This window comes from Montipora capricornis, chromosome 4 (genome assembly GCF_036669925.1).
Source record: "Montipora capricornis isolate CH-2021 chromosome 4, ASM3666992v2, whole genome shotgun sequence".
Taxonomy (NCBI): domain Eukaryota; kingdom Metazoa; phylum Cnidaria; class Anthozoa; order Scleractinia; family Acroporidae; genus Montipora; species Montipora capricornis.
This window is the reverse complement of record NC_090886.1, coordinates 32,740,972-32,768,471: the sequence shown is the minus strand read 5'-3', so window position 1 is coordinate 32,768,471 and position 27,500 is coordinate 32,740,972. Positions and strand designations below refer to the sequence as shown.

At 41.0% G+C, this 27,500-nt stretch overlaps 4 protein-coding genes across 4 annotated transcripts in view; 1 reads left to right on the top strand and 3 right to left on the bottom strand.

Moving 5' to 3' along the window:
• The window catches only part of LOC138044894 (D-inositol 3-phosphate glycosyltransferase-like), a 12,063-nt gene extending 10,748 nt beyond the window's left edge, over positions 1-1,315 (bottom strand). Inside the window, exon 1 of the mRNA XM_068891281.1 lies at positions 133-1,315. Coding sequence (XP_068747382.1) covers positions 133-1,315 — 1,183 coding nt within the window. The remainder of the gene's footprint in view (positions 1-132) is intronic.
• Positions 1-27,500, bottom strand: part of LOC138045965 (uncharacterized) — a 315,585-nt gene that overhangs the window by 255,903 nt on the left and 32,182 nt on the right. The window lies entirely within an intron of this gene.
• On the bottom strand, positions 14,232-20,721 carry LOC138045959 (uncharacterized). The gene is made up of 3 exons (XM_068892601.1): positions 20,392-20,721; positions 19,406-19,899; positions 14,232-18,554 (listed from the first exon to the last, which is right to left on the bottom strand). Exons 1-3 carry the CDS (start codon positions 20,421-20,423, stop codon positions 17,023-17,025), a joined length of 2,058 nt encoding a protein of 685 aa, XP_068748702.1. The 5' UTR covers positions 20,424-20,721; the 3' UTR covers positions 14,232-17,022.
• Positions 14,250-16,067, top strand: LOC138045960 (uncharacterized). The gene has a single exon (XM_068892602.1). The coding sequence runs from the start codon at positions 14,250-14,252 to the stop codon at positions 15,390-15,392; it is 1,143 nt and encodes a 380-aa protein (XP_068748703.1). The 3' UTR covers positions 15,393-16,067.

The window sequence follows — 27,500 nt, the reverse complement described above, 5'->3', positions numbered from 1 at the left end:
TGCTGAGTTCTTTATTTCCCAGTATATATTAAGTGGGTTCATCATTTTTACGGGTAGGGATAGGGACATGGAAGAGGGTAAAAGAGGTGACGCTGCTTCCAAAATATTAACTTTAATGTTATGGCCTCTTACCACGTGCAAGTATGATAATCTTGCTTCGAAGGGCATCACATTGTTTGGTCCAGCTGTATTTCTTGTCATATACTGTGCGCACGTATTCAGCTTCATCGAGACGGCAGTGCTTGTCTTTGTCCCATATGACGTTCTTGATGGCTGCAGCCCACACCTCAGGATTATCTGAGTTAATCACAAATCTTGAGCAAAATGGAACTTTCAATAGGGCTTCCCCAAACCCAGAATTCTTGCTGACAAGAACTGGAAGACCAGCTGACAAGGCCTTAAGACCAGTCAATCCAAAACCAACAGTTCTAGAGGGCATAATCACAAGATCTACTGCACAAAATAACTTGTTTAAATTTTTTCGACTTTCTTCATAACCTCTAACTCTCAGGCGATTAGCTGGTAGATCACACTGCATGAGATAGTATGCAGCTATCTCCTCATATTTTCCATCTGGTGCTCCAACGAAGACAAGACAAGTGTCAACAAGTGAAGCAATGGCCTTTCCTGCAATGTCAAATCCCTTTAATTTGAAATCTTCAACATCACCACAGTCAAACACCAAAACACTTCGACGATTCCCTTCTTCAGTTACTTGCTGAACACTAAGAAATTCTTCAAAAATACCTGGAGTAAAGTCAAAAATAGTCGGATCATTTTTACAAAATCGAAGGTATGAACGAAAGGTCTCTGCCAACTTAGGTCCTACTGCAACAACAAAGTCAGCCATTTTGCAAAGTTTCACTTCATAATTATGCTCCTCTTCTTTGCCCCAGGAAATTCCTATCTCCTCTGGGTCCGTATGCACCACTTGCACCCATTTACACTGATGAACTCTTCTTATGACTTGTGCCTGGCGACCTAATTTTACTCCGTGACCAACGACTACTTCAATTTGTAGATCATCTGGTGGAAAGCTAAGCCAGTCCAGCTCCTCGTAAGCAGTCAGAGGTGTTGCTTCAACAATAGTAATGTTGTGCCTAAGAGCTTTTCTCTTGTCCTCCTCACTGCATCGTGGCACAAAAAACGAGGTTTCAACATCTGAGGATTTAGCCAAATGAATAGCTAACTCTCTGTTTATGGTGGAAAGACCACCCTTGCTGGATCCCCATTCAGAAGCCAAAATAGTGACTTTAACTTTACCAGATCTCTCCGCGGCATATTTTCCTCGAGACTCTTGAGAAGCACACGCCATAACAAGACCTCAATCCACAGTGCAAAATGCCTGTGAATGAATCAAACAACATATATACATGTAGTAATAGTCTTTTGTAACAAAACAGACTATCTGGCGACCACCATTACATTCGTTTGTGTTTCTGGTAATCAGACCTACTTGTTACGTAATGTAATAAGATACGAATATATAGTTGGTTAGACCCGTCTGTGAAACTAGTTAGGATTGTGATCTGGCCCGGTTGCTCGAAGCATGGTCAGCGCTAACCAGCGTTAAATACCATGGAAACCTATAGGTTTTGATACCTCTTAACCAACGGTTAGCGCTAACCAGGCTTTGAGCAACCGGCCCGAGATGAATAAAGAATGAGTTAGAGAAGAAACTTGGTGGCAGTGGTAAACAAAGCAGAATAAGTGCCACAGAAGTTGTAGAAGCACCGGTAGATGAACAACTGATCGCTGAACAACCAGCCATTGTTGCTGGAACACAACCAGCCGTGCCTTTGCCAGGCATACAACACCAGACAGGATTTAATTATGAAATTGTAGCATGCATAGGCAAACAAACAGAGGAATACAGAATTGCCTTATTTCTTTAATCAATCGGCCCACAAGCTGTGAAAACTTACAACAGTTTCGACCTGAGTGAAGAGGACAAGCGCCATCTCGATGCCATAGTCGCAACCTTCGACAAATACGCCATCGGAGAGACGAATGGAAACATTCGAGCGATATTTATTTAGACCAGTACGTGGCAGAACTAAGGATTCTAGACAATCATGCAACTTCTGTGTTTGTCTTCACGACTCTTTGATTTGAGAAAACATTGTGTTAGGGATCAAAGATCCCGGGACACGCAAACGCTTATTAAGAGAACAAAAACTGACACTCACACACTGCATCGACATCTGCAAGTCTCAGAAACACAGATCAAATCACTCGGTCAGTCCGTTAAGAAAGACCTACGAAAAATCAAGGAGAAAAGCAAAGGTCACAAAAAACGCCTGCCCACGGACGCGAATGAAATCAAGCAAGAAGACCGGAAATCGATAGATAAGACAACGCCAACTCGAACTCATCGACTTGGTCGACAACATTGTCCTGCGTGGGGAGCAAGATGCAGCTCTTGTGAAAAGGACAATCATTTCGCAAAATGCTGCAAGTCTACTCAAAGAAATAGCACGCATGGCGTGAGAGAAGAATTCGGAGAAAATTCAAGATACGCAGACAACGGACACGAAGAAGGCTCAAGTGAATCAGATTACATCGATTGCGTAAACGTAGCTCCTGATTCTATCAATGCAGTAGACCATTATAATAAGACGAAGGGAGTATATGCCGAGATGACCCTGAAAGGAAAACCAATCCGATTTCATTTCGACTGTGGGGCGACTGCCAATTCTCTACCTGCAAAATTTGTGGAACAAGAACAAATCAAGCCAACTAAGAAAGTCTTAACAAATGTGAAACAAGTCGGAATTGAAGCCCGAAGGTGTCACGCGTGTCCGAGTTTGTAATCGTGAAGGAAGATTTGACTCCACTGCTGGGAGCAACAGCCAGTCAGCACATGGGACTCCTCGAACTACACCCAGAGAATTTCGGACAGATAGCAAACATCTAACAGCCGACTCCCGATCAAATCATCAAGGAATATCGAGATATCTTTAAAGGGATCTCAGAACTCTCCCAGGTATTCAGTGACTAGAAGTCGACCCCAGACTGTCCCCAACCATTTCGCCTTCCAGACGCGTGCCCCTTGCGTTGCAGCCGGGACTCAAGCATGAACTTGAGAGACTCACAAAATTAGACGTGATAGCACAAATGGATGCACCCAGAGACTGGCTCAGCAACGTTGTGATCGCTACAAAACCATCAGGAGACCAAAGGATATGCATGGATCCGAAAGAGCTTAATAAGGCCCTCAAGAGAGAAAGATATCCGATTCCAGTGATAGAGGATGTGTTGCCACAACTCTGAAAGGCTAGAGTATTCACAAAAGTTGATGCACGCAATGGCTACTGGCAGATGGTACTTAACGAAGAATCCGCCAAGTTGAGGACTTTCGGCGACACCCTATTAGGACAGTACAATTGGAAAGTACTACCTTTTGGCCTCAGCGTCTCTTCGGAAATTTTCCAGAAGCGAATTCACCAAGGGTTAAACGGGCTACCAGGCCTGCTCGATGTACACGAAGACGTGTTAGTGTACGGGGTCGGCAATAAAGAAGAACAGGCCAATGAGGATCATGATAGGAACTTGAAAGCGTTCCTACAGCGATGTCGGGAAAAGGGGATCAAGCTGAACAAAAAGAAGTTGAAATTCACATGCACGGAATTTCCCTACTTGAGACACCTTGTCACCAAAGGAAGCCTGGGAGCAGACCCGATTAAGATAAAGGCTGTGCAAGAAATCCCGAAACCGGACAACATCAAAGCCGTAAATTACCTTGACAAGTTCATGCCGAAATTGAGCGAAGTCATGGAACCTATCAAAAACCTCACGTCCAAAGAAAAGGCTCCCTGCTGTGCTGAATCCCTACTACAGTTATCGGGATGAATTGTCTGTTTTTGATGTACTAATGTTTAGGGGGAACACTTTGTTGTTCCCCAGGCCTTACGCTATCAGACCATGAAGCAATTACACAGCTCCCACATAGGAATCAATGGATGCCTGAGAAGAGCATGCGAGTGCCTATTTTGGCCAAGAATGGGTGCTGAAATAAGAGAATACATATCCGAATGTGAAATATGCAGCTAGTACTCAGCCAAGCCAGCCAAGGAAACGCTAATGAGCCATAACCCACCAACAGGTCACGGGAAAAAGTCGTAGCAGACATCCGCAGTATTGATGGCACAGGGAAATAGACAGGCTCCGAGACACCAAAGCATTCACGAAATGGCATTCCAGATATCGTAATCTCCCAGACAACGGACCACAATTCACCTCTTCAGACTTTGCCCTCTTTGCACGAAATTGGAGCTTCGATGACCGACCAGGCAGTCCAGGGCATCAACAAGGAAATCGACAGGCTGAATCTGCCGTCAAGACGACCAAGAGCATTCTAAAGAAGGCCAAGGACGGCAATAGTGATCCCTACCTCGCCATACTTGCAGCAAGGAACAAACCTACAGAATATATGGATGCCAGCCCAGCACAAAGGTTACTAGGACCAAAACACAACTGCCCACAACAGCTGGCTTTCTGAAACCACAGTACTTCAACACAGACGACATTAAGAAGAAAATCAAATCGCGTCAACAGAAGCAGGCATACCACTACAACAGAGAGGCAAGGGACCTCCCTCCGCTACAGGAAGGAGACAGTGCGCATGAGACCCTTCACACTGAATTGGAAGATATGGGAGAAAACGACGGTGGCAAGAAAACTCGATGAACGTTCTTATCTTTTTGAGACAGAAGAAGCATCCTCCAGACGGAACAAAGTGGATCTTCAAAAAAGAAAGACCCAAGAGAAAAACCTACCAGACACTTGTAGCGTCAGAAAACAAGGAGACCACTCGAGTAACAACAGAAACGAACCACATCCAGCAAGCCAGCCAGTCCCCAGATCGCCTCCCACTTAAGAGGAACCTCGACCACTCTAATGGCAATTGCATCATACCCCAACAAGAAAATGAGAGCTGGAACAGGGCAACTACCCACCCTGGCCAACGTCTGTGTCAGAGCCTTTGAAAACAATAACAGTGAGGACAATAGACAAGAGACATCCAGAATAAGGACTCGATAAGGACCGACACCTCACGATCAGTGACTGAATTCAGTTAGTTTATGAACATTTTTCATAGTTACGTTTTGTTTGCCTTTTTTTGTCGGATTGATTCATTTGCCAATCACCTTCGGGGAAGAAGGATGTAGTTACATAATGTACTAAGATACCCAACATGTGCGAATATACAGTTAGTAAGACCCCCATGTGAAACTAGTTAGGATTGTGATCTAATGAATAAAGAATGAATTAGAGAACATAACACTACTGTCCTCATTTTCCTTGAGGCATCACCCGTTTTTACAGTTACGTTGAAATGCAAGTATTTCTCAAGTTGGTTGAATTATTAGTATTGGTACCACACACAACATCTGTCAAGGATGTGCTCATTTTACATGCTCCCATCAACCTTTCAAAGTTTTGTTCTATGACTACCCTTGAAAGAGGGATTACTCTTCTCCCGATGTTAAAGGTGGTGGGAGTAACTGCTGAATTGCATTGACCCAAGCCTCAGTAAGGGCAAACAGATCAGCACCATATGAATAAATATTGTCCAATAAATCAGCAGACTTAGATTTTGCCGACCGAACATTCATCGAGCACAGTATTAGTGGTTTAACTATACTATCACGTGGCAGACAGACAAAGGCTGGTCAGTAACAATGGGATTCTATTGACCGAATGCATAAATGGCGGCCAAAAATATATTCTTTTGTTTATGTGCAAATGAGATCCACAAGCCTCGCTCTCAAGCAACATTTCTGTTAGATTTTGTCCATGCAAACGAGGCTAGTGAGGCTAATTAGCACATAAACAAAAGAATATTTTTTTGGCCACCATTTATGCATTTCGTCTATTGTTTTGATTGCAACTGCGAGAGGTCTCAAGATGAATATTTCATTCGTCCCGCGAAGGAATATGCAAATGGCCACCATTTTCTAAGTCCCCATATCTTTCCCCAGCAATAAAACGATCTTGAGTGGAATTAACTTGCTGAGAAGCCCGCGACTCCAATGTCACGCTGGACGCGTGAGCAACAGACAACCTCGTTCCCAGGGTATCCAATGAAGGGAGGGGCGTCTTAGTAAGAATTTTGTCTATGCTGAGACTACGGCAGTGCGGAATGTGTTGTCACCAAAACAAACCAAGTTTCACGTGCTGCGGTATGTGAACATATGTTCTTCTGCGGCGATAATAATTTGCAAACGCCGAAGAAAACATATACATCTTCTGTCATAAGTTGCTGTAGATTGTGCGGTTCAGTCAAAGACGTTTTACATTGTAAAAATCTGTTCAAGAAGGCCACTGAAGAATTGCTCGCCTTAGCCGAGGGTGTGTTTGGAGGAACTGTGTTTGAATTCGACAAAGCTCAACGCGGCAAATTCCTTGTTTAGAGAGGACCCCTCCCTAGTGTTTTCAATTGTCACGGAAGCACGTGACCAGTCCCTAACAGGGTCTCTCCTCGCCCGAGAGACCCTGGGAACGAGGTTGGAGCAACAGATTGTCTGTGACGTAAATTCAAATATAATTTATGCGAAGTTAATAGTTGCAGGAAAAGACCATTAAACATCTCAAAACATTGATTTTAACAAAACAGTAATTACTCAACAGTGTGTAAAACGTCTGTGGGAAGTTTTCAGATAATACGAGCTTGAGTTTGTGGTTAAATGATCAATGTGAGTGTGAGTTCATCCGGCGAATCATCAACAAAATCTTCGGCCGCTTCAGCTCTCAGACTATGGAGGTAAATTCAATACTGAAATAGAATCATCGAAATCCTGAATAGGTCAATCCGTATCTGAATGACAACAAGCCGATTCTGCCAATAACCATCACGGCAACCGGCAAAGAGGTTACCTTTTGGCGTCATTGCTCTGCGTTATGACTCATTGCGTTATGCTTCATTGCAATCCTTTTTGCGTCATGCGTCTTTGTGTGATGCCTGTTTGCGTTATGCCTAATCGCGTAATTCGCGTTATGGCTATTTGCGTGATGCCTGCTTGCGTTATGGCTATTTGCGTTATGCCTTTTTGCGTTATGCCACTCTGCGTTATGCCTCTTTCCGTGATGGCCATTTGCATAATCTGCTTGTTCCCATTCACCTTTGGATTGATGCATTCATGATTTGGACAATTTTATTTAAAATACTGATCATTGAATTTTGTCATGGATATACCTCCATATCCGTCGACCTCATCGGCCCCCTCGTTTTGCCACTAATAAACTCAGCAGTAATTCCAACCGATCTTGAGGAATTTTACTTGCTCTTACATTAGCGGAGTCTGAGAAGAAATTGCAATAGCAATGTATTTGAAAGCCGTATTTTGACCTTGGCGCCAACAGGAAAATTGAAGTTTCCGAATTCAGGCGGTAGAAAACGATACAATCCCCATTCCCCAGTTTCTCAAACACCTTCTGTTGTCGAAATCTTGGATCTTTCCTAACTTGAAAGCTTTGTAAAGCTTTAACAGGCCAGGTCAAAGAACACCCTTGCAACCAAAAAATGCAATTTATTCCAAAAAAAAACTTTCTCGAGCATAGCAACGAAGTTTCAAGCAGACTTCATCCTCATTTGGTTATAGTGTTTTGTATAATATTCCTCCATTGCCGTCATGCTCATCTTCTGGAGTATGGTTTTTTTGTGAAATTGATTGCTGGCTGTTTCCTCGCATGTCCGCACTATTCAAGTGGACGAGGAGGAAAATACAATTCTGTGCTATTTTTACGAAAGTAAAGGAAAGGAACTTGAAAAACATTCATTCATTTTGAACTTGAGTTCGTAGGGTAATAAAAACATATGGAAAAAACAGCCCCATTAAATTTACGCAATGCAACGGTGCGTCCTCGAGTTTTCCAAACTTTCAGCCACTACTCGATCAGCCACTTCCCTTTAACGTTTCATGATTATTCTGAAATAAATGTGCCATTCCTTTTCCGGCCTGGAATTTTTCCTTGGCGTTTTTGTCGCCATGTTATTTTCACTAATGCTTGAAAAATATTTATGAAAGTCAAGAAGCTTAGTCCACGACTGATAAAACAACGCGACTATCAGTCGTGCATTAGTCTACTTGACTTTCATAAATATTTTTTAATCAATTTTGACTGATCACGATCTTCTCTGATCCCGGCAACGCTATGCAAGACTTATCGTCCACGGTTTTTGCAAAGTAATGCGCAACATCCATATTACAAGTAATGTACAACATCCATATTACAGTCGCCTAACCTGCGCAGTAACGTTTCGCATAAACAATTAGCGCGAACGTCCTTAAATACAGTTCTATATTGCGCCAGGGTAAGCAAAAGAGAGGTAGAAAAGCACTTTTGTTATAATTATAGTTTTTGTTCTGAGTCGTGACGTCTCATTAGCCATTTGTTAGGGCTAATAACTGTGAAATTTATTCTCTTGCCACATTCCTGGACTAAATTCTCAGAAAAAAAGGAGCCTCGTAATTTCATTTCTTTCAATTTTCTGAGAAACTATATGACAGACCTTCGTCCTTATATTCGTAATTCGTACGAACATGAGCCTACAAGTCAAAGGAAAATTAAAATGTTACTCTTTTAACTCATGTTACGAGGTACAGGACTTTGGAACTGATTTCAGCTGGTTTCTTTTAAGGACGTTCGTGGCCATTCCTACTGCGCATTTTTTTCGCGCATGTCACGCACACGTCAAGCATCGCAGACCACGAAGGTAAACACGATGCTAAAGACGCAAACATTTTCCACAAGAAAGGAACGTGAAAGCATGTGGCATCATGGGATAGCTGTGGAACCAGGTCTTCTCGGAATGTCACGCAATGAGGTGACAGTGCGAATATACCATCGCTTTGAGAACTTTGCAGCGATTTTACTCTCTTGAATGCTCAGTGACCCCTATTTTTCTTTCCGTAAATCACTTCCTTTTCTGATTTTGTCCATTTTAACAAAAAACAAAAAAAGTCTGTGCGTGAGAAGTTACAAATATTTCGCCTTTTATGCTCTCGTGCGAACGAAATTTTCTTTCTTAGACTAATATGTATCGTTTTTCAAGGTCTATTTCACCTCAGAAAAAGACATAAACTGCAAAGGTTAATTTAGTTATATTAGTTATGTTGAATTGAGTACGTTAACCTGATCTAAATTTCACTAATGTTACTTTTTTATTGCTGACACTTGTAAGCTAAGATCGTCTTAAAGTAGCGCAATCTTCTAAAAGTGCACCTCATGATCTCGAAAACGAGCACGGTGACCCCCCATTTTCTTTGCCCTTTTGGCAAAAGTAGATCATTACCTTTCTGCGTGGCAAGTTTAAAAAAATCTGTAAGTGGGAACATTTTGGGCGCGAACGTCCTTAAAGAATTTTATCCCGCAATCATCCAAGCGAAACGGTTGAGTGAGAGCTATTTTCCCCTTAGCTTTTATTAATTAGATTGCAGATTGCTATGACAACCGAGTTTGTTTGCGTAAAGGAAACACTGAAATTGAAACAATCAGTAAGATAATTTTCCTTGACTGACATTTTCTGAGATTAGTAGGGTTCTTTTTCATGCGGAAAAGACAAGCGTTGACTGTTTTAATTCAATCTATTTGCAATGCACCGAAAACTAGACAAATTTCTACTGACGACTCAAAGGTAATGCGTACTTGGAACATAAAAAGGGACAAGGACATTATCTACAACAAAGGAACAAGTTAACTGGCAGTTCAATAAGAATGCCAAAGACTGCGACGATAACATTTTTAACTGCGCGGCCATGGGCCGAGCGCGGTTCTTGCTCTGCAATCGGTTTTTTTTTATCCGCGCGGCCATGGGCCGAGTGCGGTTCTTGCTCTGCTATCGGTTTATTTATTTTTTTTTTAGTCTTATTGAACCATGTAATCGTGACTTTTAAGAAAGAAGGCTAAGACTATTACGTGATCGGAGATTTGACAACGGTTACGACTGATGGTGCAATCGAAGATTTGACAACGGCTATAAGTAATGGTCCGGGGTAATGGTGCAATACCTTTGTGTGCAGCCGTTGTTGTCAGTTTGTTGTGCTACAGATTGATCAAGTGATTTTGGTTCTATAGTCATCAGTGAATCAACAAGGACTGCTTTGTTTTTACTGTTTTAGATAGTTCTAGAAGCTTATTGTGAGAGTATATAAGTAGACGAGTCCAAGCGGAGTTTTAAACTATTTTTTCACAAGCGAAGAGAGTTGGCGTTAGCCGTGTCTAGTCAAGTGTGACAGAAGCAGTGTTTATTCAAGTTGGCGGAGGCCGTGTAAGTTTATCGAGTACGTGCTGTTTAGAGTCTTACTTCGTGGGAACTACGTTCGTTTTGGAATAAATCTTCTTGTTGTTGCTCCGACAACCCTGCGTTCAGTTCAGTTTTCAAGCTACCCATCCTCAAAAACATCGAACTCGTAAAACACTACCACTACCACTGCCAATACGACTACCGTGTACGATGCTAATACCAATGCTAATACCACTGCCACTACCACTACCACTGCCGCTACCTCTGTCACTACCACTACCACTGCCACTGTCACTACCACTACCACTGCCACTGTCACTACCACGGGCACTGTCACTACCACGGTCACCACCACTACCACTACCACGGTCACCACCACTACCACTACCACTACCACTGCCACTACCACTGCCACTACCACTGTCACTACCACTGCCACTGCTACTGCCACTGCTACTACCACTGCCACTTTTCTTCGCCGAGAGTCGGCCTTACTCTCAGAGGACAAAAGCCCTGGGAACAAGGTTGTACCAATACCACCACCTTTACGACCAATGTATGGAAAAATTTACCTGGACTGCGTTGTTCAAGGGAAGGTTGCGTAAGCTCCTCTCGAACGAACTACAGTATATCTATTTAAAGTAAGGGTCCTCTAAATCTATCTAAGAACACTTACTTTCAATCATCACACGCACTCTGTATCAAAACGAAGTTGTGGCACAACCATAATTTCTTCTCTTTACAGGTTGTTGGTCTCGATTTTTTCGACCCTGTCAGCAAAACAGAAATCCCCCTCCACTTAAGCTCACTTTCAACATAGGTGATTTACCCGAAGATAAAGAGGTTATGTGCAGTTACTTCAACGAAACAAAAAAGGGCTGGGTTACTGATGGTATGAACGCTGTGGAACCTGTTGACGGATCGTTGATATGCGAATCAACGCATACGACTTACTTCGCGCCATCCTCGCGAGATATAAATGGTACAAATAGCACAAGTACAGAACCTCCATCTTCCACCACCGTGGAAGGTAAGATTCTCGCTGTTCGTTTTTCTCCTTACTGGAGAGAGATCTTTCATTGAATTTTTAAGTCACTCAGCGATTACTTTGATTTTACATTATGCTCATCTTGGTAGGTGGCTTGAAAATACTTGTCGCCACGCGGTCGTCCAGAGAGGAACGAAAGTTAATCCAATTGTGACTTACTTGCTCTTGTTTTAGCGCAGGCGGTCTGCGTCACGACTGCCATTAATCGACAACTGATTGTTTTCGTATGTTGTGATCAGTTCGCCAAAGTTATTACTGTGATTTTTTGGGGGAAAGAGTTTGTAACGCACTCGATTTTGAACATCTCTCCCCCTCTCTCTCTCCCTCCCCCTCTCCTCCTCTCGCAACATTTCAACGCGTTGCAACATGTGTTGAACGGGCCGGCCAAACGCACGCAACGTTTTCAACGCAACATGTCGATGTTTATGTGCCCCAGCCCCAGGTGCTCAACAAAGTGAATCTAGTGCGCATGCCCCAGTGCAACAATGTTGCGTGAACGTGGCCAAACGAGTACAACAACATGCAACATCCAAAATATTACACGAAAAATTTGACCGTTTTCAAATTTGATCCAACATCATCCAGCATGTTTCAACATATTGCAACAGGGTGGCCAAACGTACGCAACATGTTGTGCCCAACAATGTTGCAAGGTGTTGCCTTGGAAATGTTGTGTGCGTTTGGGAGATTCCTCGGAGATTTCACCTCGGCTATAAGTGATGTGCAATAAGTTCGTGTGCAGTAGTTGTTGTCAGTTGTTGTGCTACAGATTGATCAGGTGATTTTGTGTCTATAGACTGCTTTGGAATGTGTACTACGTTGCGACTATAGTAGTAAGAAAACAGATAAATTTTGAAACCGCAGTTTTAAGATCTGAAAGATCTTCTTGTTTGTTTTGTTGGTGACCAGACCCAAACTTCCACTCAGCCATAAAGTCAGTGGGACTTCGAATCACGCAACTTCTGGTGTTTATTCGACAAAAGATGTTAACACGTTAATGTACTTAAAATTTTATGAATATTCTCCTATTTATTGAGTGCAAAATATAATGTCTTTTTGTGCTATTGAAGCGCTTGATTCGAAGCGAGTATTGAATGCATAAAAAGCCATTACGTCATTCATGGGATGTGTCGATGTTGCAACTTTCTCTTGGGCAGCCTGTTGATTAAGATCGTGCTTGTTTTTAACTTTTGTCTCGCTAGGAGCGACAGCCGTTTACCTAACTGTAATTTTCCCAGTATTTTTCGTATTCTTAGACACTGACTGAGAGCAGTTGAATTGTCGTGCTGTTTTACTGAAGCGAGATCAGAGATCGGGGTGGAGAATTAAATATTTGCAAGCCAAGCAAAGAAGGTGTCAGAACATACAAGGATTACGTCATTGGTATGGAAATAACCATCTTACTAAAGATAGCCGTGGATAACGTAATTCTTGAATTATGTGACTTGTGTGACTACTTTGCTACCCCTTTTACTCATGTGAAAAATCAATTAAATTTAATCGTGATTCTTAAGAAAGAAAGCTGTAAGTTGTTAATAGTGTTCTTGTTGTATCGTTCATACCCATACATATCCAAAGAAAGTTCCAGATTATTTTGACCATTACGTCATCCGAGATTTCACAACGGCTACGACTGGTGGTGCCGATCGGAGATTTCACCTCGGCTATAGATCGTTTTCACTGTCACGCAATAAAAAAATAAATCGAAAACCATCCAGTGGAATAAGTCAAGAATTCGTGATGTTGTAGAAGATAAATGAAGAAGACACTTCTCCAAGTTTTAGGCCTGTGCGTTTCCCCAAACTTCAGATATTCGTCGAAATGTTTCGCAGAAATTTACAGAGCCCAGTATGAAAACGCCATGTTGGTGCACATCTGTGGTGCACCAATATGGCGGCCGGAAAATAGTGTCAATATCTGTTACTTACTTTAGCTATCTAGGCGAGTGATCATCTGTCCTGAACAGACAGCTATTTACCTAAGCACTTTTCCTAATGCTTTAAATTCTAAAAAGGCTCAAAACCATGAGATAAATATATATTTACTGGGTTGCCTATGGGCAAACCCAGTCGAGGTCTGCGTTTAGTTTGTTTGTTTTCTTTTTTTTAATTTTATATAGATATATATATTTTTCCGTGTCGGTAAAAGTCTTGCCTGTCACTCCCCTGGTAAGTGATGTCTTTGTGTATAGAGCCTTCTGCGCGTATTTTCTTAGGATCGAGAGGGTAGTGGAACTGCGTAGATTTCTCTGGTGGACACAGTAGAATCATTAACTTAGCCTGCAATGGCGTCGAAAGTCATGCAACGCGAATGGCGTTTTAGTGGATCCTTAAACAAAATATACCCTTATGGAGCTCAATAATGGAAAGTCAGTTGGATAAACTAGGCATGGATCTCAAAAGCGACGAGTACTGGACTTCGACAACAATCTATCGCCCGTCGAGACGAAATCAAAGTGAGCAGTATTTAACTGAAGTACATGGTAATTTGACACAATTGAGTTTCTTGTCTTCACGCACGCAATGAAATAGGAAGAGGTTTTCTACGGTGGCCCACAAGTATCACGGCAAAAGTATCAAGTTTATACTACACAATTAAAAATGTAGCGTCAACATTAACTTAAGTTCGCTGACTTAAGTTTTAGGTGAGCAAACTTATTTTTAAAACAACCACAGCAAAAGTTTGTGAACGCCACGGCAAAAGTTCGTGAACGCCACGGCAAAAGTTTGTGAACGCTACGGCAAAAGTTTTTAACAACCACAGCAAAAGTTTGTGAACGCCACGGCAAAAGTTTGTGAACGCCACGGCAAAAGTTTGTGAAAGCTACAGCAAAAAATTGTGAAAAGTAACGGCGGAAGTTAAAACTATAGAGAGGAAGTGACAACACTTGCGTTCGTTTTACGCCAAGAGAGACCCTGGGAAGAAGGCTGGGCCAGTCACACAACACACAAAATGGCGGACGGAGATAGCGAGGAGGTTACGATTCGCGATTATTTTAACAAAGGCTTTACTTATGATGAAATACTTGCTCTCCTGGATAAATACCATGGTGTTAGAATGAGTATAGCTACGCTGAAAAGACGCTTGAAAGAATACGGTTTAAAAAGACGATATATGGAGTACGATGTGGGTTCAGTTCGAGACAAGATCAGAGGTTTATTAGATGGACCTGACTGCATGGGAGGCTACAGGCATGTTTGGCACACCCTGAAGATGCAAGGTGTTGGTGTTCCACGCTCTACTGTAGAAGCCTTACTTAAAGAATTGGACCCCGAAGGAACAGAGGAAAGAAGGACGCACCGCCTTCGTAGAAGGGCGTACAGGAACAATGGGCCAAATGATACATGGCACTGCGATGGGTACGACAAACTCAAACCTTTCGGCTTTCCAATTCACGCCTGCATCGATGGATGGAGTAGAAAGGTATTATGGCTATATGTAACGCGATCAAACAACTGGCCGCATAATATTGCGACCTATTATCTTGATGCAGTTGAACACCAAGGTGGATGTCCTCAGAAACTGATTACAGACTTGGGGACTGAAAATGGCTTAATGGCTTCCATACACTGTTTTTTTCGAGATGATTTAAACAGTCATCGTTACGTACCATCTCCCAGAAATCAGAGATCAGAGGCATGGTGGTCGTACTTCAGAAGAAGCAGAACAAACTGGTGGATAAATTTCTTTAAAGATTTAGAACACCAAGGAACTTTTAATCCAGCTAGTGAACTAGAATCAGAGTGTTTGTGGTTCTGCTTTGCAGAAATACTTCAGGAGGATATTGAGCAGCTAAAAGACCATTGGAACACACATTACATCCGCAAGTCAAGACATGATACTGTGTCTGGACGACCAGATTCCTTATACTACTTACCCGAGATTCATGGTGGGGCTACTAACTTGATAGCACATGTTCCCAACGATGAGCTACAATATGCCAGAGTGCAGTTAGTAGAACGAGCTGATAGAAATGACTATCAGGAGTATTTCCAGTATGTTACCACCACTTGTGACTTACAGAGGCCTCGCAGTTGGAGAGAAGGTTTAGAGTTATACAACACATTATTGGACTGTGCAGTCAATGGCTCTTAAATAATTTACTCTCTAAACACCAGTAAGTGTGATTACCAGAAGATGAAAGGCCAGGCCTCAGCACCTGGGTAAAGGGATCATTCATTCCTTATGGGGTATATTACAGGAGAAAGGTGGTGAAATATTTGATAGATGTGATGTATATGATATAAGATACCCTGCTCCCCATGTGCAAGACTAAATTTTTGACATGACCCCTTCATGCTATACATGTAAATATCATAACCTCTATCAAGATGAAACTAAAAAGATATCAGCTAAAATCTGCCAAAACATGTTTTTAAAATTCTAAATTGTTTTTTTTTTAACTTCCTGGAACTTTCCTCCTTCTCAGACCTTAAAATGTGACGACAATACAATGCTGGTACTGTACACCGATTAACTGTATTGGTGAGATGTGATTGTTAGTGAGGTAATATGTATTTGCAACAAAATAGTTGGTAGAGTTACATTCATGCTATTTGGCACATGACAAAGCAGGGGGTCCAGGGCCTTGCTTTCCCATGAATTCTGGTAGAAATTTTGCACTTCACTGCATACTTCAGCGCTTAGAAGTGCTTATTTTAAGTGCCTTCCCCCTTACACAGCAAATTTTTCTGATGCCCCCAGCCCTTGCAGCCTTAATTTTCTTGGCATGCTTCACCACCCCATAAAAAATAAATGGTCCAGAAGAAATTGTTATTTTGTAGTCTTTCTTAGTAAACCATACCATCTTTATTAATAATTTGAGTACAAATCTGAACAACAAAGTTAAGTTAAAACTGTCAAGTCCTATGCTACTGATATCATTTTAACTCTCAGTGTAGCATATATAAAGCTGTGAATGTCAAAACATTTCTGGGGTGTTTCCCTGTAGCCAATGGGATGCAAATTTTGTAACTGCAAGAAACTGGTGAATACTGCCATGGCTTCCATCTGTTAATAATATCAGCTTAAACTCTAATATGATTGTCCCAGGTAACAGGCAAATGTGACCCAGAAATACTTTCAGTGTTTGTGCAGCACTGTGAAACTCCAAAAGCAACATACCTTTTAAACATGGAAACAAATGGAACAGTCAAAATGGCAGATATATCACCCAATGCTTTTGTGTAATAACAGGAACAAAGATATTACACATGAACAAAGCCCACAAGAGCTAACATGATGAAGATTTTTATGATGAAGTCTTGACTATTCCACTCATAACCTATACATTGTACCTTTTACTTTGACAATAACAGGAACTTTTAAAAAGACTGAAACCTTTTTTGGAACATAATATGCACCATATAAGTTTAGGTTATATGTAGTCAAATTATAAACCAACTGATTGTGCAAAGTGAAACAGTGTTTTCAAGTAAAAAACAAAACAATGTTTACAGTGTCTATCGATTCTACTAATAAAGCCAACAGCATATTAGCCAGAGGGCTAGATGGGCTGTTATTTCCTTGGAAACCATATAGGTACACTCAAACTGCAGGGAAATGAAAAACAACTGTAACACAACTAGGTGACTGATCATGTAATTTTCAGCCTGTGTAAACCATGGATAAAGAAATGTTTCTTTGTTCAGTCCATGATAATTTGTTCTTTTATTTCTTTCCAGTTGATGGGCAATAGGCACCTATAGTCGAACAATTCATTAGTTTATGGCCTGCCAAAAGCCTGGCTTTTGCAGTAAGCCAAAGTAAAGAGCTCTCTAAATGATTCTGCATTCTGTAAATGCTGAACTGGAAATGTTATGGACTTCGCACAAGCACTAACAACAGGAAAGCAAACAGAGTGCCCTGGCTTATTCTTTAAACAGTCGTGGTCAAAATAAACTGGTATTTTAAACCTTTTTCCTGAAATTGGCTTATGCTGTGATCCTGTCAGCCAGCCCATGATCCCTGGTACACTGAGACTAGGACTCTCAAAAACCAAGCTTTCATCTTGATTAAAAGCCTCATCCTCATCCGAGTTCTGTTCCTCTTTAAAGTTGCATGCAATGGGTGCCACATGACCTACCACATTTCCTGTTTCACAGTCGTTGAGAATGTCTTGAAAGAAGTCCATGATGTCCTCTTCAAAGCATCGTCTTGATGTGCCTTCCCGTGAATAATGAGGTTCCAAAAGTGAGAAGAGGTAGTCAGCATCAGGAGTAACATCTTCCTTAAGATCCCCAGCAACAAAAAGAGGCTGACAGACAAGTGGATTCTGGATAATCATTTGATCCAGGCCATAACTACTCAAACCGAGCATGAATTCTTTCATGTACAGACATCTACGGGACACAAAACTCACTTGTAAGGACCTGACAATTTCATCCAAATTCTCCTCTTTAATAGCACCTGTGTAGCCGTTGTCAATGATAAGATCAGTGTGCTTTTGGCAATCAGATCTGACCTCTGCAAGCAGCTGCTTTTCTTTAAATGTCAGGTTTTCTTCTCCAATCTTCATCATGTCAAATTCTTTAAATGCTGCTTCATAGGCACACTGTTCAAGAAAACAGGGGGGTGGGCCTCCCTGAGCGAGTGAGACAGCAACAATCTCTCCACATGTTCGGAAACTGCCATTTTGTACAAGAAAGGAGGAGTCCATTGGGGCTCCATCTGGAAACATGCTTTCAGCCATATCAGCAATGCATTGTTCCAAAAATTCTAAGGCAATGGCTCCATTGTCAATGCCACTTTCCCCACTGTAGTGGACACTCAATCTATTTGTTGTGTGGGACTTGGAGGTTTGTCTTTGCCACAAGCTAATAATTCTGGAGAAAGGAGCTTTTCTTCTTGTTGTAATGAAAAATTGCTTATCATGTTTAACTTGGGATGCCAAACTGTCTACTACATCTTTGTAGTTGTTTATCAGTGCATAGTTACCATTTGGAGTCATAGCTGCTTGGTTTTCCAGACTTACGGGAACATCAATGACTTCCTTTGAGTTGCAGGAATTCAATTCATCCTGCAATGTTCGAGCTATGGCCTCATCCAACTCTATTTGCTCACACATGGAAGGAAACTCCTCTGCAGTGGATTGACAGTCATCCTCTGATGGGCCCTCTGATGTACTGGCAGGCTCCTGGAGATACTTCTCATAGGCAGAAAAGTGATCTGTGTTACACAGATAAAAAACTAAACGTTTGTAGTCCTTCCCGACTTCTGTTTTGTACTGCTTCAAAGAAAAAAAATCTTTTGTTTGACCTGATAAAAAGAGAACATAACAAAAGAAAAAAATCAGAGGCTTAAAAATCAAGGGCGAACAGGGAAGAATCTCAGGGCAAACCACTATCAAATTGGTGAGACCACTAGAAAAATCTTTCCAAATGTTTGGGAGACATGTATGATTCTAACTTGCAAACGTTTGCCAGTGGATATTTTTCTCTCTCGCAGATTATCAAAATCACTCGCACTCGCAAGTTTGTGAGCGTTCATTTCAAGCCGTGAATCTGAGTGCAAATACAGGACCGTACAATAGATACTGCTGTGTTAGTCGTCTACTCCCTCCCAAGATATGATGAACAGCTGAAACTTCACAGTGATGAAAAACATCATTGCCATAACAATACCACACGTTGTCAAGTGAGGTAGTTAGTTCAAAGGGGAAAATTATGAATAAGACAGAGGAATTTTGTGACAAATGCATGTGAGCATTTGTCACAGAAAAGGAAGCAGAACCTAGCTTACATTCATGATAACCAAAAGGGTATATAAACAAAACTGGTTTGCTTAGCCCAAGTAACAGTTATCCTTATACCGATAGAAATGCTATATAGGATCCTGCAGAATTTCCCAGGATAATGTAGTATAAGGATCCAACTTAATAAAAAAGATTCTACCGTAGTTACCTCCACGATGTTCATTGCAACATTACTCTGGATGTTGATTTATATGCTAATTTGCTTTAGGGAAAGTATTGTCTCCCAAGATCATCTGCACACCAATTGATGAAAATTATTGTTAAGCACAGCCCAGAATATGAACTGAAATAATTTCACATGTAAATAACATATCATTATCTATGTGAGACCTAATGATTACTTTGAAACAACTACCTGGCATGAACAGTGCTTGTGTTCCATCTTCATAGAGTAAGACATACTCTGTGGCTGTCTCAAATCGCCTGTCAAACGCCTTCCACTTGGCCACTGCTTTTTCAAGAATAGTTGCATATGTTGCATTTGCAGGGACAGCTATAGGTAGGCGCTTCCCACGGACAGTCTTAAGGTCTTCATCATCAAACCGTTTTAAACCAATATTTATTGTTACTTCCATGTTCTCATCTTTCTTGGGGGCTTTTTTCTTTGAGCGAAAATCAGATGCCTGCTTCTCAGACTTCTCAGATGATTTGGCAGTTACAAAGCTTTCAAATGACATTGCCTTTCTTTTGTGGGTCTGTGGTCTTCCGAAAGAAGTCACCTGACTTGAGCTGCATGCACTACTGGATTTTTCACTCCAGTCTGGAGGTCCATTTTTGGACTGATCGTTATTACAGTTCCAACAGAATCGTGCTTTTTTTCTAACTTTCTCCGCACAGGCACTACAAAATCTACAAAGGTGGTATTATTTTTCAATTAGTACCATGCAGGACATTTGACAATTTATACTACAACATATTAGAAATCAAATGTGTCCTAACCAGTGGGTAATTTACTGGTAAAATCACCAATATATGCTTGAGATAAGTTTGAGCGGTTACAGTTGTACGCTTATTGATTTATCAAACACCTGTAGCCTCGCAACCGTGCCAAATAGAAATAATTACACTCCTTGTGATAGATTATATTTGCTTTTTAATGTCTTGTCACTGATTGCCTCGGTGACAAAGAACAGCAACTAAACAGCAAAGTGCTATCCCTCGATCTTTCCAGTTTCTTTGTATCGCTATTTAGATGCACGAATGGTAAACACTGACTGGGAACATTTTTACTGATTCTCACGAATGATCTCGTTTCTAAAGAACCGCAGTGAAAATTAATTTTGGTTAATTTCAGGCTACATGATCTTGAAAAAGAATAAGGCAATATATACTTGTACTTACACGTAATCGTTTGCTTCCTCTTTGTCAGCCATATTGCATAAACAAAGAAAATGGCGGGAGAATGCACGTGACCACTTTTCGGAAGAAAACTGGCACGAGACTTCCTTCCGCTTTTGACATTAAGTTCCGCCGTGGCTTTCAAAAGCTTTTGCCGTGGCGTTCACAAACTATTGCCGTGGCGTTCACAAACTTTTGCCGTGGCGTTCACAAACTTTTGCCGTGGCGTTCACAAACTTTTGCCGTGGCTTTCACAAACTTTTGCCGTGGCGTTCACAAACTTTTGCTGTGGTTGTTTTAAAAATAAGTTTGCTCACCTAAAACTTAAGTCAGCGAACTTAAGTTAATGTTGACGCTACATTTTTAATTGTGTAGTATAAACTTGATACTTTTGCCGTGATACTTGTGGGCCACCGTAGTTTTCGCCTCTAAGAGCAAATATGTTGTTTGTTTCAATAAAATTTTCGCTGAAAAAGGATTCTGTGGTATTTTCTGCTTTTGTGAATTATAATATCATGTTGTGTATTGAATTTTCGAGCTTAAGGTTCAAATGTGATATGGGAGAAGTTTTTTAGTATTGCTCTGTAAGCAGGAAGGGTTCACAGGCCTGTTGGAAGCGTGCTTGAGTTTCAACAAAATGAGCCCCAAAATCAGTGAAAACTTGTGAGGCAAATGAAAAATAAAGTAGCTGCTATTTCCAAAATGATGGAATTAACTGGTGATAAATAACGTCGTACGCGTCTTGGAGAGTAAATTTTGACTTTGCTTAAATAAGAGTTGGGCGATTGTGATCTTTGTTTTGACTTCGCTCATTTCATTGTCAAACTTTATAACACTTGACAGAAAAAGAAACTTACAAAAACCCGGTATCTTGCCATCATTTGACACAGATGCTTCACTGTTTGGCGAGTAAACATGCCGCGGTAACTTAATCACGGCGCCCGCTGAATTCCGGCCATGTCACTTTCGATTTTGCAATTTACTTGAACGTAGCAAAAATCTCCCAAAATGTTTGTCGGTAATCGTAACTTTTTATATTCTATATTCACGGTTCAAAATTAATGTTGTTTCCATGACGTAACTATTTTATCCTCGATCGACCCTCCGGCCACCTTCCTTCCGCTCTTTCTGAACCCTGTGTATCAATAGTTATTTGCTTTTTCATCAATACTTGTTTTGCATAAAGCAAGCTAACAGAATCTGTACCTTGCTGAAATCGCATTTGTTAGCGACAATAGTATTTTCGGTCAGATGTTTCTGTTTTTTATGAGGGGTTTACTGTTTTGGTCTCCCATCCTAACACTAACCCCGTGAAACAGGGCTTGACTTCAGTGAAGTTTAGTATTACAAAGCTGACAGATGGTCAGAGGGCACACTTGTGGTGAAAAGAAGTTGTGAGGGAACTTGAAAATTATCAACATGTCAGCCCAGAAGCCAATGCTTCTCGCTTCTCTTTTATTTGTTATTCTTCAGAGACTGGAATGCTGTATTTCAATACCACACAATTCAGTGCCTTCTGATTTTCTGTAGCACGTACCACAGGCAACCCAGTGTATGCTTCACAGAAGCATCTCGTTCTCAATAAACTCGATAGACGCCTCGTGTCACGCACCCCTATAACTCAGAAATACAAAAAGCTCTCGTATCCAAAAGAAGAACGCAAATGAGCTTTAAAATTGCAAATGGATGCAAATTTACCGCCTCTTATGCCTGATGAGGATAAAAACTGATGACGTCACGTGAAAACGATCTATAAGTGATGGTGCAATAAGATCGTGTGCAGTCGTTGCCAGCCGCTGTGCTACAGATTGATCAGGTGATTTTGTGTTTATAGTCATCAGTGAATCAAAAAGGACTGTTCTGGAATGTGCACTACGTTGCGACTATAGTGATAAGAAAACCGATAAATTTTCAAAGCGCGGTTATAAGATCTAAAAGATCTTTTTGTTTGATAAAGGTTGATGCTGCTCGCAACAATTTAACCATTTCCATGATGCTGTCAGGCCGGTTCATAACTCTGGAACTTTTCACAAGCAATGAGCACCGGGCTCAGTTGGTTGAGCACCGGGCTGTCACGCGGGAGGTCGTGAGTTCAACTCCGGCCGGACCAACACTCAGGGTCTTTAAATAACTGAGGAGCAAGTGCTGCCTTTGTAATTACATCTGCAAATGGTTAGACTCTCTAGTCTCCTCAGATAAGGACGATAAGCCGGAGCTCCCGTCTCACAACCCTTCAAGGTTCATAATCCTGTGGGACGTAAAAGAACGCGCACACTTGACGCAAGGAGTAGGGCATGTAGTTCCGGATGTTGTGGTTTGTCTTCTGTGATGTATCATGGTTGGGAGGGTAAATGCTCGGAGATATTAGCTACATCAAGGTACTCTAAAAATCCGAGGGTAAATAAAAGATATATGTTATGATATATGATATGTTGAGTTGGTGGCGTTGTAAATGCCCGAAAAAACATGAACGAAATAAAGGGAATTGTGTCAGTCAAATAGTATCGTGATTTTAGTGTACCAGGCTTTCACTCTATGATCTCACATAACCAGACAAATACTTCTCTCGGATTTGTACCTTAGACTAGCGGACCCAGTCCTTGTCCAAAAGCTTGGCAGTTGCTCCGTCTGCTGGAATTTTAAACCAACTAAAACTTTGCGAATTTGTAAAAATGAGCTTCTCGTGTGCACTTTATTCAAAATCAGCTGATATCGAGGCTATGGTAGGTATTGGAACAAAGGGACTCGAATGATTTAGCAAAACGCCTGATGTCATCGACCATTTCGAAGATAACACGGCTTTTGTCTCGCCACTTCTCCCTTCTTGGGCTTTACCTTGTGTTATTTGATGTCGCTTTCGAAACAAAATACCCGGCGTGCATTGATTATCAGGATAAAGAGGACGTAATTTGTGTCTTGGAGACCTATTTTAGTATTCTTCGAAATTCGTCCTTTCTTGGAATAAGTGAGAATATTACGACATAAGTCAAGGAAGATAAATGTTCGTTGTTGCTCGAATTTTAAAGCAATGGTCACATTCCTGGACTAAATTCTCCAAAAAAAAATGGAGCGTTGTAATTTCGTTTCTTTAATTTTGTGAGAAAATGTATAAAAGGCCTTTGCCTTTGTAGTCGTAATTCGTACGAACATGAGCCTACAAGACAAAGGAAAATTAAAATCTTAGTTTTTCACCTTGTGGTCAAGGGTACAGGACTTTGAAACTGATTTAAGCAGGGTTTCTTTAAAGAATTTTATCCCACAAACGAAACGGTTATTGAGTAGATTAGAGATTGCTAAGACAACCGAGGTTGTTTGGGAAAAGGAAACATTGAAAGCGAAACATTTGGTAAGAGAATTTGCTTGACTTGACATTTTCTGAGATTACTAGGGGTCTTTTTTCATGCGGGCGGAGGCTACTGACGGGTCGGGTGCTGCAGTGAGGGTCATCCTGTTTGACTACAGGAAGGCCTTTGATCTTGTCGATCATAATCTCCTGGTACGCAAGGTCTTCAACTTATCCATCCCTAGCAGCGTTGCCTGTTGGGTGGCAGATTTCTTGATGCGGAGACAACAGCGAGTCAAGTTGTTCGCGGAATGCTGCTCGGAATGGGGCCCACTGAGTTCCAACTGGCTGTTTATCCTGACGATTAATGAACTCCGTGTGTCTACCCTTTGTACGTGGAAGTACGTGAATGACACAACCGTGGCTAAAATCGTTCCTCGTGGTCTCCAGGGTGACATTCAGGGTGCATGATATTGTCGAGGGCTGGTCACAGATGCAGGGTATGCAACTCAACGCTACCAACACTGTACAGTGACTGTAGCAAGTGCAAGGAACTGATTATTGACTTTAAGAGGAAAAAGCGTACCTTTAGTCCCGTGGTTTTTGACGGGAATGAACTCTCAACTGTCGATAGCGCTAAGATCCGATGAGTCTCCATATCGAACGATCATAAGTGGAATAATCATGTAAACCAAGCGATAAAAAAGGCAAATAAGCGTCTGTACTTCTTAGTCTTACTGAAAAGAGTTGGTGTTAGGCAGCGTGACATTGTCAATTTCTATTGTACCGCAATAAGGCATGTGCTTGAATACTGTTCGCCTGTTTTTCACCACAGTCTGCCTGAATATTTAAGGAAGGATCTTGAGCGAGTGCAGAAACGGGTGTTTTCAATCTTATCGTCCCCACCAATCTTGCAGACAAAGTTTAGCAACCTTTGAAATTAGCACTCTGTGTCAACAGAGAAGAGAAGAACAATGTACCAGACTTAATCAACTGAGAAGCCTATTACCGCCTAGACATCAGAGTCATTATGATACACAATGGTAATAGGTCTGAGTGGAGTCCAATTTGTTCTGTAACCATACGAGTGATTAACATAATCGTACGACTGCGTAGCGGGAGTCCCATGTATTATTACAGATTGAACTGGACGACACGAATCGAAGTCCTGTTACCAATTAATTATAACCATTACAATTTACAAGAAAACAAAATGAATGCATTCCTTTTTCACTGTCTAATGTTGCAAATTTGTCCATTTGGAAAATCCCTAGTTTCGTAAGGTAAGTGGTTGTTGCTATGGTTATTGTGATAAATTCTGTGATTGGTGGATTAAGCTGAGTGCACTTAAGGACGTTCGCGCTAATTGTTTGTGCGCAACGTTAATGCGCAGGTAACGCGACCGTAAATGTCACGCATTACTTCGAGCATTAGTGAAGTTGAGGTTCAGAGAAAATCGTGATCAGTCAAAATTGTTTAAAAATATTTATGAAAGTCAAGTAGACTACTGCACGACTGATATTCGCGTTGTTTTATCAGTCGTGTACTGGTCTACTTGACTTTCATAAATATTTTTCAAGCATTAGTTAAAATAACATGGTGACAAAAACACCGGGGAAAAATTCCAGGACGGCAAAATAATGGCACATTCATTTCTGAATCATCATGAAACGTTAAAGAGAATTGAGCGGGAGGATGGAAAAGCTCAGCTGGAAAAGGTAGTTGGAGTAGTGGCTGAAAGTTTGGAAAACTCGAGGACGAACCGTTGCGTAAATTTAATAGGGCTGTTTTTTTAAATGTTTTTATTACCCTACGAACTTAAGTTCAAAATGAATGCATGTTTTTGAAGTTCCTTTCCTTTACTTTTGTGAAAATACAGCAGTATTTTAGTCCTCGTCCACTTGAATAGTGCGGACCTGCGTGGAAACAACCAGCGATTAAATTTTACAAAAACCACACTCCAGAAGATGAACATGACGGCAATGAAGAGTTATTATACAAAACACTAACCAAATGCAGATGACGCCAGCTTAAAACTTCCTTGCTATGCTCGAGAAAGTTTTTTGGTAAAAATCTTTCATCCCTTCAACGATCGAGCCTCTTTTGGTTCCAGTCCTTCCCCGACAGGTCACGCAAAAGTGTGACAAATGAAATTTTCCAAGAGCTTTACAAAATCAGATCGATTTTACTCGTTTAGATCATCGGTGACCCCTATTTTTTAATCATGAATCACTTACTTTACTTACTATCTACAAAATATGATGAAATGAAAAAATATCCACCGTAAGAAGTTATCTTTTTTTAACATTTTCTTTCCTCGTGCCATCGACTTCCGGTTGTGGTTGCAACGGATAGAGCTTACGAAAATGCCCTTCGAGGGTGAACTCTACTGTTTACGACATCCCTAGCGGCATCCAATTATCTAAAAATCCCACTCCTAAAAACCTATGCACGGTAACCTTCACTCTAAGAGTTTTTTTTTATGATTTTCGATGGATGAGCAGATGAGGCTACATCTCGCTATTATGACCGATTTCTCGAGATTAAGGCATTTTTGGAGTAAGTACCTTATGACCTAACTCTAGGCGAGAAATGAAGAAAATCTCACCGTGGGAAGATTTTGGCGCGAACGTCCTTAATATGATTTTGGCTGATGAAACTGTCCGATTTCAGGTATTCGATATCTATCTATCTATCTATCGGAAAAGACAAGCGTTGAAGCGTTTAATTCATTTAGTATTTGCAATGCGCCGGAAAATAGACAAATTTTCCACTGACGACTTGAAGGTAATGCGTGCTTGGACATAAAAAGATACAAAGAAAAAATAGTTTTTCAACTCAAGGACATGTTTAGCGGTACAGGACTTTCAAAGGATTTCAGCTTTTTTGAAAGAATTTATCTCACAATCATCCAGACAAAACGGTTGAGTGATAACTGTCTTCTTTCAATCCTTGTTGTGATTGCTAACATAACTGAGGTTGTTTGCAAAAACAATGAAATGCGACAAAGTCATGTTATTATTAAGTAAGAGAACTTTACTTGATTTGAAATTTTCGAAAGATTACTGAGGGTCTTTCTTGCGGGATAGACAAGCGTTGATAGTTTAATTAAATCTATTTGCAATGCACCGGAAAATATAAAATGTTTTACTGGGCTTGACATTTTTTTCATACAAGCCAGGATCTTTTTATTGGAACAACCGACATCAGTTAAATCTTGTCTTAGATGCGTTGCGTAAAAGGGCATTTTGCTCTCGCAGTCCAAAGGGAAAAACAATTCTGAGAACCTCAGTTGCAGGTGATGTACTTCGATTAGGACACAAATGATTAAACAACATGACCTGAATCTGTGCAAATGTTACTCGTTTAAGTCAAGAATGGCAAAAAAGAAAGAATACGTTTAAATCTCAATGTTGTCGTGGAAACTTGAACATTTGCATGCTGCAAAGTTGAATAATGTAGCTTTGGAAATTTCTAGATAACATTAACTGTAGAACGCAGCTGCGTAGCCAGTATCGTCAGTGTATCGTTACTTTCGTCTGCCTCATACGATCACAAATACGCGGCTATTGAAATAATCTTACCGTTTTGTTCCTTCCACCAGTCGACGTCAAAACAACTGTTCAACTAAAAGCCTAACAGTGGCTCAGAATCCAGTCGCACAAACTTGAAACTACTTCACATACAGTTCTATGTTGAGTTTGGCGAAGCAAATAAAATGGGAGGTAGAAAAGCACTTTTGTTATGCAATTCTTGTACTGAATCGAGGCATCTCATTGCCCATTTGTTGAAGCTGTAACTGTGAAATTTATTCACTCGCCACATTCGT